General features: G+C 37.7%; 1 protein-coding gene across 1 annotated transcript; it reads right to left on the bottom strand.

Annotated features, from left to right (window-relative positions):
- Positions 1 to 107: 107 nt before the first annotated feature.
- On the bottom strand, positions 108 to 10203 carry LOC134669657 (keratin-associated protein 21-1-like). The gene is made up of 6 exons (XM_063527334.1): positions 10156 to 10203; positions 5789 to 5937; positions 5132 to 5331; positions 4598 to 4675; positions 881 to 997; positions 108 to 261 (listed from the first exon to the last, which is right to left on the bottom strand). Exons 1-6 carry the CDS (start codon positions 10165 to 10167, stop codon positions 146 to 148), a joined length of 672 nt encoding a protein of 223 aa, XP_063383404.1. The 5' UTR covers positions 10168 to 10203; the 3' UTR covers positions 108 to 145.
- Positions 10204 to 13099: the final 2896 nt, after the last annotated feature.

Below are 13099 nucleotides of genomic sequence, written 5' to 3'. Positions count from 1 at the left end.
TTAAAAAGTGGCAACACTATAGTGTCGTCCCTTTCAAATCAATCTATAGAGAACGGGACGGCACTACAGTGTTGCCACTTTTTAAACTGGAAATAAAACCGTGTGTAATAAAAAAATAATTTAATGAACAACGAAATGAGTGAGATTACACCGTGAACTTCTCTTCGGAGCTGGTCTTCTTGTCCTCGCCCACCTTCCTTCCCACCAGCCTGAAGTTGTCGTTGAAGCCGTCGTAGCCTCCGAGATAGTTTCCAGAGTTACCTGTGTGGAAAACATAATTACTTATAGTAGACTAATGACCCGCCCCGGCTTCGCACGGGTTAGCAAATTATACACCTAAACCTTCCTCAAGAATCACTCTATCGATAGGTGAAAACCGCATGAAAATCCGTTCAGTAGTTTTTGCGTTTATTGTGAACAAACCTACAAACACAGACAGACGGCTATACTTTGTTTTATAAGGTGTAGTGATAAGTACAAAGACCTTTTACTATACTGGAACGTGCACTGAAGATTTGTGAGAAACCAAATTGGAACCGGATTTAGCTACTGTTAAAGTTGATATTGCTTTGCTACAAACAAACGGGACGAGCGAGAGGATAGTTGAACGGAGTGTGTCTTTTTCTAACATGCCAGGGTAAATGTAACCTACTTATACACGTATATATAGAGAGAAAACTATATATATATATATATATATATATATATATATATATATATAGATATATAGATTGTAATCTTTCATGTGAAAGAAAGGGACAAACTCCGTTAAAATCATCTTTATCAGTCATCATTTATACACAATGATCGTACATTTTCCAGCATTTTTGGTGCAGCGGAGTGGTGTTAACGGAATGTATGATCATTGTTTATACATTACCGGGATATTGTCGGTCGTAGCCCGGTCTGTATTGGTTGTAGCTGGGCCTCCACTGGTTGTAGCCCGGGTAGCCGAAGTTGTTTGGAGAGTAGTTAGGCCGGTAGTTTGGACGGTACCCTAAAAAATGAACGCATCGTTGTATAGTTAATATTACTTACATTTACCTAAGTATATCACAAAAAAAAAACAACATTCCCTTGAGTTTATTTTCGATGCGTTTTTAAATGCTTTTTACATGATTTAACTATAGTGTTTAAATACTGTGAATCCCACACATGATACATCCGATCTGTTATGAAAATATAGTATTGCACAAAGCAAATGATTAGTTAACAAAGGAAAAGTATAATAAGTATAACGATTTCTAAGATTAACTTCGTCATACAAGGGGTCATCCATTAATTACGTCACACGAATTTTTAGGTTTTTTGACCCCTCCCCCCCTGCTTGTCACACTTGGTCACATTTGGCAAACCCCTCCCCCCTAGTGTGACGTCACATTTTTTCTACGAAATCGCCAAATCGAATTAAGTAAGTACTTAGGTACTTATTATTATTAATATTTTATCAAAATATTTTTGACGATATAAATATTAGTAATTTTATAACCCAAAACTGCTTAGGAAAGAAAATAAAACGAATAAAAACGATTATCGTTATAAAAACTTTTGTTATTTAAATGTACAGCGAATAAAATAATTTAAATAAATATTCGGTTACTGATGAAGTTAAAGTGACGTCACAAAGTTTGTGTCTCCCCCCTCCCCCATGTCACAAATGTCACAATATGTCACATTTTCTTGACCCCCTCCCTCACCCTAAACGTGTGATGTAATTAATGGATGACTCCCAATTACTATGGCGAAACTTGATGATGATGATGATGAAGTTTTGTGTTTGATGTTTATGCAAAGAGTAGTAAGTTGAGTTTATGACCGCGGTAACTTTGTTTTAATAACATTTTATGAATATTACGTGTTTACTGACCTTGTAATAAAAAGGCTAGTAATTTCTAGCCCAGTAGTCAGGATTTTCACGAGATAAAGCTTAGGAAGAATTTTCATGAGCACTAAAACGCGGTGGAGCTACGTTTTATCAGCCTGGCTTTATGTTATTCTTGAATCTCGATTTGACGTATCAAAATTATATCAAACATAGATTACGTGCGCCAGTTTTTTTAGTTGCATGTGTTATTAAGCAGCAAGCGCAATGATTAAATAAGAACATGGACAAAATGCCAAAAATATGCACACACTACCTTAATACATATAAGGGTAATAAGGTCGTGTGTGTCAATTGCTAGCATAAAAAACTTAGTCAAATTGGTAGGTATGTAATTTTAAATTTCTGAATTTGCCCTCAGGGCGTGTAAGTCCGTTAAATCAGTGAAGCATGGATCGTCAGTAGAACAAAGAATGTGTCATGCATGAGTAACGCTAGAGGAAAACGAAAGTTGGGACTAGTAAATCTACTTATCTGGAATGAGTATTGAGCATTTGGATTACTAATAGGAGTTGCCTAAAAATACATGGTAGGTTAACACTTAACTCATTAAGGGCCACTTGCGCCAAATAGGGTTAACCACTAACTCCGGGTACACCCGGAGTTACCAGTAGGTACCTACAATGTAAACCCTGTGTTAACGGTTAACTCCCAGTTATGCCGGCTACATACGTAACGATAAATCGTTGCGATAAAACTGTGCAGTCCGACTGTGCGATAAATCGAACGTTCCTAGTGCCTCCACACGCCTCCGATATCGGCGTCGATCGTCAGTTCTCCGCAGAAGCTCACGCAAGAAACATGTTATCCATGTCATCAAAGTTAATATAGAAGTTTAGTTTTCTTAAATTTTCTAATGTTCCGCGCAACTTTCTTATTTTTTTTCTGTCATAAGAAACTTCTCCTGACAATAACCAAACAATGTATGACAATGTATACAGGCAGAGAGTGTGGAACTGCATCTTACCGAGCATCTTGAATAGATTTTCAAAGGAATTACTAAAACTTATAAAAGGACGGACGAATAGACAAGCAAGAAATATTATTAAAGAATACCTAATTAAAATAAGAGGGCAGTATACCGAAATCACCGAATTATATGACCATGCTATTATATATATAAATATTTAAAATAAGACTCCTTAACTCAAAAAATCTTTTAAAGTTAAGATTAGTAGTTAAGCTTGATATTATATGATGTGCATATTTTACTGAAATAAACAGTTTAAATTTAAATTTATTAATTTTTTGCTTGACCAACTTTAAGACAAAAAGAATTAGCGAAATTGGTCCAGCCGTTCACGCGTGATGACGTGACCAAGAGAAATATGGATTCATTTTTATATTTTTCATTATTTACTTGAGGAATGAACGTGCGCACACAAGCAAGCTACGTAAAGTACTGCCGAAATGATCGATCGCCATCCACACGTAACGATAAAACTGGGCAGTTCGCTTCGACAACGATTTTTCTGATATAATTTGCAACTGCCACCGATCAACGATTTTCGACAACGATTTGTCATACACACGGTTCGATTTATCTGCACAGTCGGACTGCACAGTTTTATCGCAACGATTTATCGTTACGTATGTAGCCGGCATTAGTTGCGTTGGTATAGTGTCAACACAATTTGACAATAATAAAGTTATCTAATTACTTGTAAGATTATTATGTAATAATCTTAGGTAGGTACCTAACTAGTTAATCTAGTTATTAACAATGATGATCCCTATTCATACTGTTTTACAATTTTTTTCCAAAGAAAACAGTGGGAGTGAATAGTTATGTGGAATATACAATACAAGACACCCAAAACCAAAAGAAAGATAAATAGGTATGTTAGTTCAGAGAGTAGTAAATTATTCAATCGCGCCAATGGGGTTGGCAACTGTCAAAGGTTTGCATAGATGGCGCCATCATAGCTTGCCCCTTTTTCTATGAGATTTGGCTTAAAGGGCTGGCATCCAGGGTATTAAAAAAACAAAAATTTGACACAATTCTAGGGATTGACAGGGCAAGCTATGATGGCGCCGTCTGCTAAAAACTTCTACCGGCCAACCCCATTGTTTTATTATGTTTTTTCTTATACAATAGGTACCTACCTACTTATCTTAGGCAGTCCAACCTAAGGTCCTCTGTTATCCCATACCTACCCATATTATATTTTATCATTCTTATCCAAATAAAAGGAGTGGGTAATACCTTTTCATGGGGATAAGGGTTAAATAAGGAAATTAACCTATATAGCCCTTAACTTTTGTGTATGTCTACAGGAAAGAAGCGAGTACAGTTTTGTGTTTGACTCTTATATAATCCCACTGCTGGGCACAGCAGAGGTCTGTTATTGCACAAAGGGTTTGGGCTACATACCCCACGATAAACCAAAGCGGTTTGGTAACTTTAATATACTTTCACTGTTTCCTCAAGGTGTTCTTTTACCGAAAAGCAAGCGGTGAATGTCTAAGTGATATTTCATATACCTAATTAACAGTTCAGAATCTTGGTATAAGCTGGGAATTTAATAAATCCTCTCCAATTGGAAAGGATTCCTTAGCGTACCAACGCTTCCGATTGAAATAAATCAACGGAAGTAAAGCGTTTCCGTGAATTTAAATGATCTACAATTTCCATTAATTTACTACTCCCTCGGTTTGTTTAGGTATAGTTTATGTGATTATGATATGAGTAAGTACACATATGTATGTACAAACCTCCGAAACCGGGGTACCCGCCGTATCCTGGATACCCGGGTCCCGGGTACCCAGCACCGGGATATCCAGGATATCCGCCTGCAGACATTAATCCATTAGCCTAGCCTTAATTAGGGTAAATTCTATTGGCAGAGTCTAAGGACAATTTTAACAGGTATTTGTGATTTTTCATAACGATTCAATTATTATACTTCCTGTTATTATCTTAGTGGGTTATCGTCTTATCTATTTTACACATGTATCTTTTGTTTAATTTGCTTATTGTACCAAATACCTTTCACGGAAATAGTACATAAATAAATACGATAGGAGTGATAGGACACATACATACTTTCGCACCTTCGCGCTTTTTTCTTTAGTTTTTGTTTGTCCGATTTAGGTACCCAAGGAAATCTTTTTTAAAGCAGAATTGTAAGCGGTGATACTAACATACTTACAAGAAAAAGTATAAGCTGATAGGATAAGCTATTCGTGCGGTAAGTATTTACAAAAAAATAATTATAACACAGCAGTAGGTATGAATAATGTTGTCACCTCCAAACCCTCCTTGGTTACCCGGATAGCCGCCGCCAGGGTAACCACCGGAGTATCCTCCTTGGCCATAACCGGGTTGGTAACCGCCGTAGCCGGGTTGATATCCGCCGTAGCCGGGTTGATATCCTCCTCCGTAGCCGCCGCCGTAACTACCGCCGTAACCACCGCCGTAGCCACCTCCGTAACCACCGCCGTAGCCGCTATAAAGCAATAAAGAATAAAAAACATAAAGCCCAGCAAGATGGGTTCGAATTAAAAAGGAGTCAAACTTAAGATGGCTGGCTTTTGGTAGACCGACCGTTACATACTACTACAAGTAGGATTACTTGACGGTAGTTCCACTTGCTATGATAGTGGATAATGGATAAGTATAGCAGACCGCCGCAGCCACTGGTAGGTACTAGGTACGCCCTCCGTGTTGGCTTCTTGTAACGGCAATGATACCTTTTATATCCGCCGTCGAAGCTGGGGTTGCAGTATCCGGGTTTCAGCAGACCGCAGCCACCGGTGAACTGTCTTTATCCATCATGTTAGCATCTTGTATAGTCAGCAGCAGAAGATGCTAAGCGGGCGAGGTGTTCAATATGAACAAAACTTTATTGTTACGAGAATAAGAGCATGTGTAGGTCATTTCGAACAATTCACTCGCTTACTTACTTATTATATCCACCGCCGTAGCCAGGGTTGCCGTAGCCGGGTCTCAGCAGACCGTAGCCACCGTTGCTCCTTCTCTGTCCATCCGTGTTGCTATCTTCTAGCCCCTGCGTCACTGCTATGGCCAGCAAGCATGATATTAAAATTATGTTCTGAAATGAAATGAAAATTGTTATGCTTGTGAAAACAAATAAAAATAAAATGTAATAGGTCCTGAAATAAAAATGGATCATTACATATGTCGAAGAATTGAGCAGTAAGATTTTTCTCGTATATTCGACATATTTCTTTAAGTAGCACGCGTAAAGCTATATATATGTTTGGACTACCTAATAGAGTCCCCATGGTTAGGTAGTGTAGTAGGTATAGGCAACATCAGGTATATGAACCTTTGTGATGCGCGCGTGCTGGCAGCCTAGCCGGCATAGATGCCGCTGTCAGTGCGCGTCTTTTTAGGGTTCCGTACCCAAAGGGTAAAACGGGACCCTATTACTAAGACTTCGCTGTCCGTCCGTCCGTCCGTCCGTCCGTCCGTCTGTCACCAGGCTGTATCTCACGAACCGTGATAGCTAGACAGTTGAAATTTTCACAGATGATGTATTTCTGTTGCCGCTATAACGACAAATACTAAAAACAGAATAAAATAAAGATTTAAATGGGGCTCCCATACAACAAACGTGATTTTTGACCAAAGTTAAGCAACGTCGGGAGGGGTCAGTACTTGAATGGGTGACCGTTTTTTTTTTTGCTTTTTTTTGTTGTTTTTTTGCATTATGGTACGGAACCCTTCGTGCGCGAGTCCGACTCGCACTTGCCCGGTTTTTTGTTTATGTATGGTTTTTTTCTGGTTCTGTGCTGTCAATGAGGTACATTATGCATGCATTTTGCAATACTTATTGTGTTTTTCGCGTGTGATTGTGACTAATAATTGTATTAAGTATGTACTGTACAGTGAAAGTTTGAAGCGTTTTTATTCATCATCATCGGTCCGATACCCTACAGGTAGGTACCCATCATTTCTTTTTAATTCGATTGCTAATGAAAAAATGCCGAATGGAACAGCCTATTTGCTTACGGTTGCGCCGTTGATCGGGTCGCAGCCTCTAAAAATATGGCAAACGGAGGCGATAAGGAACGTTATTCACAAGACAAGCGCAACAGTACGATGAAACCAGTATAAAACTGATCACGTTAGGTTAGGTGCAAACTATCGGCGCGATTCGGGAAATGAATTAGAGATTCATTAGATATGAAATAGTAAAGATATGTGACGTTCCACACATGTTCCACACAAAAGGTACCTTATGGCGGCTGGCGCCGCGATTCGGGAAATAGAGAGTCACTAATCTAGTTTTAACTAGAAAATTAAAGTCGTCCCTGCATTTCATTGCCACCCCGTTTGAGGGTAGATGTTACTACTTCATAATTTGACTTGTACTTATAGTGACATTCCCACACTATGTCGCTTGTGAAGTCAGTGAATCAGTGAAGTGTTAGCTTGTCCTGACTGACCTTCTGGTCATGTTTGAGACAAACTGCGAGGCGGTCGGAAACTGTTTTGTGAATACTTACTGTAGGTTGTGATACGATGCACGGGCCCGCTTGTGGGCTGCTTGCAAGCACAGTGTAATTTAATTTAATGGTGTGAAAATCATAATTTAACGCCAGTAACTCGGCATTTTCGCTTAAATGCATCTCCTTTGTGCTCTTTAAGGGTATTGTAGCGCGATTGGGTGTAAATCAAGAGTATATTTAACGGTAACGCACATGCATGGTCATGGGCCGATTTTATTTTGTTGTTGATTTTTTCCTCACATTTTGATAATAAAAAACCGGACAAGTGCGAGTCGGACTCGCCCACCGAGGGTTCCGTACTTTTTAGTATTTGTTGTTATAGTGGCAACAGAAATACATCATCTGTGAAAATTTCAACTATATAATATATATCACGGTTCGTGAGATACAGCCTGGTGACAGATGGACGGACGGACGGACGGACAGCGGAGTCTTAGTAATAGGGTCCCGTTTTACCCTTTGGGTACGGAACCCTAAAAATTGGTGGATAGATAGAGCTCCCTGTTCTACACATAATAAGCGCAATTTGGACGTAAAATAATCTTTAAAAAATGTCCACTGAGTTCCAAAAACGTATGTTAGCTTCGCAACCCTACTGTAATAAAAATAATATTTTTATGTCCCAAATTGGGATTTCGTATTTATAACATTGGCTACCCGGCATGGCTCAGAACGGGTTTTAGTTTCTTAAGTTTTATACATAAAATTGAATAAATGTTTACAAAATTAAAATGAAATATTTGGACCAACTAGGATCATTAGTTATAACTTATAACAAACAACACAATAATATACCGGGTGTGGCCTGTAACACGAGCAAATAATTAATACATAGATTGTACTCCTCAAACGGTGACACTATTGTTCAACAACTTTTAAAAATTATGAATTATTTAGACTCCCTATTTTTCATACAAAATAAATATTATCTTCAATGGACGCCATCGCCACGCCATATCATTATGATTGACGTTGCTTGTCACGCATTTAAACATAACAAAATTTGCAATACATTGCGTCGTAGAATAAACTAGTGTCTTAAAAGTCAAACCACAAGTTATTTTTAAAAGTCGCTGAACAAATGTAGGTCAGTATGAGGAGTACAGCATACAGTTTAATTTTTTGCTCATATTACAGGCCACACCCGGTATTACAATAGATTACATTAAATAACAATGACCCCGCAGCAAACATAGCATAGGCAAAAAGTGGTTTCAGTCAAATCTCACGAAATTTTAGTATATTGTAGATTTAAGTCTCCTGTTATTTTATAAGGACACAAATCTCTCTGAAATATATTTTCAGAGATAATAACATTTTTGTGTAATGTATAATGATCAATTCGTTGGCTTTGGAACGCGTACAGCGCGCCACGTACATTGGGCTACGCCCGACTCTTTTAGTATGAGGGCCTGTATTACCTACTACTATTTTATATTCGCGAACTATTTGTGATTGATTTATTGATTTTGGCCATGTGTGAAGACTAATCTCAAATTCCATTATAAATAATGATACAATCGTCTCTATCAATGATGTTAAACAGAGAGATTATCTGGTTACACAAACCAACAAGACGTTGGGACTGATAATCCAAGCTAATCGATTTATTACTAATTGTAATTATAACGTAGTTTACGATACTATGGGCCCGATTCGGATTTTGAAATAGACATCTATTAGACATCACCAAGATACCATAAGGATATGTTTAAGATCTAACCTGTCAAATTTGACATTTGCGCGATTCTGGAGATACTTTTGAACGATTTCCACAGGATATGACTTAGAGATCCAATTCACATCTAATAGATATCTTACTCTTTCTAACGTAAAAGTGACATTGGTTGCCCGAGTTGCGCTGCAAAAGAGAACTAGTTGATATCTAAACTATAACGTATCTAGAATGGATCTAGTACGTGCCGTCTCTTGTGAATATCTTGAAGTTCGAATATGGCAGTGTACAGGGTGGAAAGATAAGTCGGGCCCTGGAGGGAAACTACCTTAAATCCTTAAGCTAGCTCATTTTACTTAAAGGAGACATTCCTTTATTTTTAAAAAGAAACAAAACTCCATTCAAAGATTTTCTGAAACTCGCTTGCCTCGTCCGGGACTCGAACCGACTAAAAATTCCAAAAAATAAAAACTCGCAATTTTATTCTACTAGTCGATACAGTTAATGTTAATGATAACATTTCTCCAAGAAACATTATCATTAGAAACATTACACTCGTCTGTCGTACAAAATATGCATAAAATCTAATATTTAGTACTTATGATTTTTTTAGACAAGCCAAATTGAAGAAAAAAAGAAAAATACTTTGAATGCAGTTTTGTTTTGTTTTAAAAATAAAGGAATGTCTCCTTTAAGTATAATGAGCCAGCTTAAGGATTTAAGGTAGTTTCCCTCCAGGGCCCGACTTATCTTTCCACCCTGTATTGTATGTATAGGAATATAAGATCTTCTAGAAATGTCGCTAAACAAAACACGGTGGTGGTGAAATTATGTAAGTAAGTAGTATTTTTTGTGGAAAATGTAGTTTTCTCGCAAAGTCTAAATTTATAAATTAATAAAACCGGCAAAGTGCGTGTCAGAACCACGGCCCGAAAGTTCCGCACCATCACGATTTTTTACAGTTTTCTATTAGGTTTCTTATTTAAATAAGTCTGATCAATACAACCCGGACGAATTGTTTCTGCATACTCGATATTTGAATACTTTTATTATTCATGTTTTCACTTTGCACTGCACTTTAATATTTATATTTTAATAACAGATATAAAAATAACCTCACCAAATAATTCATGTTAAATCGCAACAGTAATCCGTACGCTTCGTTCTGTATCACTGCTTTGATGTGTCTCCACGCATCTCGGGTCTTTATATCATACCGTCGGAGCAGCTGAGGTTTTTGCGCTCACAATTATTGTAATTATTGAAATCATCTCATTGTTGTTCGGTTCATCGACTTGTTATGACATGTATTGATTACCAATTAGAAATTGTCCTCGGTAATTGAGGAAATGTGATCGCGCGATTCGGAAGTCGGTAATTATGTCGTATTATTGGGATTACATTGTTTTATAGGGTATTTATTGAGATGCTAAAGATGTGGGATGGTTTTTGCGCTTAGCTGTTCTCATGTCTGTTAATAAGTAACAACGTTGTAGCATTAATAGCTCATAAATCTGAATTGTAGCTATCAATTGAAAACTGATAATATTTTTTCTTAATCTCCGATAATCTTCATGTGTAGGTATTTTTTGTATTGGGGAAGTACCTAGGTACCTACGTACTACATTTTTTTGTTGTTGTCATTACTTAATAACTCTGTCAGGATTTGAGGATTATCATAATTCAATTAAAGAGCTATAATACCAAATTATGTCATTAAATTGAAAACACCTTTTCGGCTCATACAAAAAACTCCATACCTAGGTATAATTATCGGCACTACTTTGAAAAAATCTCGTATCTCACCTCACACTACTACTCAAAGTTGAAAGGAAATGTCTCTGTATGCATCCCATACATAGATACAACATATTTCTTTTGGTTGACAGAAAAAGATACGAGTTTTCTTCAAAGTAGTGTGTCGATATGTAACATTTTTAGGCGTATAAAATAAGATAACGAATACAATTTTGACCCATCTATATTCAACATTGGAGTATTACCAACCCAATAATTTTGCTTTTGGTATGGGATGGGAAGTTTCGTAGCTCTACATACCGGTCCTTGGCAGCTGTCGTCCACTCGCACCAGACAGCCTACCGCGAACGTTCGACGAGTTGCCTACCTGTCACACTTACGTACGAATCTACAAGTGCGACGGAGAGATAACACTTCGAACGTGGTTCACGGTAGGCCCTCAGGAAACCGCGCCCGCGGCGGGCAGCGTGTCAGTCCCCTGTCGTGACGTCACGGCACGCCATCCGTCGCGGGTGTTGTTTTAAGCTCGAGGTCTTATCATTGTCGTTTAATTGCCTATCATCCCCAGACAGCCCGTACGCTTCATTGTCACCTGCATCTAAATGGTATAAAAATAACACCTTGAAGTACCTATTCTTTGTATTATCCTATGGGAATAGTAAGGACTTTGACTTAAAGGTATCATTTGAATAGAAAACAATCACGCGGAAGGCGCGCGCGTCGGGCCATAGCTGACAAGGATAATGGTGGTACAAGGATGGAATTCATAATTGGGTAATAACGTTATATAATTTTAGATAATAATGTCATTGTTTGCAGACCCTTGAACAAAGAAATCGAAATTGCTACGTGCTAAAAAAAGCGTTGATGAATCATTCGTAGGTAGTTAGGGTCAAAGACACAGACTATTATAATAGGTAGCCCAAAACTGCTTCCCAGAATTGATTTTAACAACCTCTCACCTATTTACTTCAATGGCGTTTTGATTCCCTACTCGCAGAAGGTAAAAAACCTTGGCATCATTATGGATAGTACCTTATCGTGGGGACCTCAGGTGGGCGAAGTCAGCAGGAAGATGTTCGCGGCAGTTGCTTCCCTCAGGAGATTACGAAACTTCCTTCCCATTCCTACTAGAATTGCCCTTGCACAAACTCTTCTTCTCCCTATTCTGGATTACGCTGACGTTGCTTATCTCGATCTCACTGAGGAGCAACTTAATAAGCTTGAGCGTATCCAAAACATCTGCATACGGTTTATATTTGGGCTCCGCAAATATGACCATGTCTCCCACTTCCGGTCGCAGCTCAAATGGCTCCCTATTCGCCTACGTCGTAACTCCCACGTTTTGTCACTTCTGTATTCCATTCTTTTTAACCCCGCAACTCCCCGCTATCTTAAAAACCGTTTCAGCTATCTCCGTTCGGTTAGGTCCTCCCAGAATTTGCTTCTTTCTGTCCCGTCATCCTCGTCTAAATTCTATACAAATTCTTTCACTTTTCAATCTGTACGACTATGGAATTCTCTGCCTGCAGACTTAAGGTGCGCCCAGTCTCCTTATTCTTTCAAGAGACTCGTTAAAGTTCACTTTTTATCTGCTCCGTAATACTTTTACCTGCTTCCTTTTCCCTATAGCTGGCATTTTTACGTATATATATGTATATATATGTGTATATGTATATAATTTTATGTATGTATGATATGTGTATTTATGTAAATCTTATTTTATTTTATTTTTATTTGTATGTCTTTTATACTGTTTTGTATTGTGTTTTTTTCTGTGCTAAAATTCTTATATTGAATTTGAAACACCTACTGACATGACATAAATTTATTAATTTCCGCTACCTAAAGGTTGTCTGGAAGAGATCGCTTTTTAGCGATAAGACCGCCTGTTGTTTAACCTCTTCTTCCTGTATTATTTGTATTGTTTTCTGTAATGAGGTGTGCAATAAAGAGTATTTGTATTGTATTGTATTGTATTGTATCCGAAGGGCGTTTCTTATGATATGACACTTTGTTATTAAAAAAATGTCATAGTTTATAGAAACCTTGATAAGGGGCATTGGACTTACAAAAACTCACCTTGATATATATTACTCGTAGTGTTTATATTATAACAGTGCAAAAACAAGATAAATAAGATTGATGAATGTGTAGGATTGTCTCCAAATATTTAAATCAAAAACCGCTTCAAATTGCTGTTCCTTTTAATTAAGTATGATGGAATCTCAAAGCGAAACACTCGTTCTGTTTCCTCTGCCAACATTTTCGCTCATTGTTACTCGTATATTTAACAAAGTTAAAGA

Source organism: Cydia fagiglandana, chromosome 12, assembly GCF_963556715.1.
Source record: "Cydia fagiglandana chromosome 12, ilCydFagi1.1, whole genome shotgun sequence".
In the NCBI taxonomy this organism is placed as follows: Eukaryota; Metazoa; Arthropoda; class Insecta; order Lepidoptera; family Tortricidae; genus Cydia; species Cydia fagiglandana.
Note: the sequence above shows the minus strand (reverse complement) of the source record. Positions and strands in the feature narration are given on the sequence as shown.

What these genes read in the sequence shown, in the direction of transcription:
- LOC134669657 (XM_063527334.1), bottom strand. An exon ending in TACGGCGGTGGATATAATAA is followed by an intron (nt 5,332 to 5,788) that starts GTAAGTAAGCGA and finishes ATTGCTTTATAG; the next exon opens with CGGCTACGGCGGTGGTTACG. An exon ending in CTACGACCGACAATATCCCG is followed by an intron (nt 262 to 880) that starts GTAATGTATAAA and finishes TTTTCCACACAG; the next exon opens with GTAACTCTGGAAACTATCTC.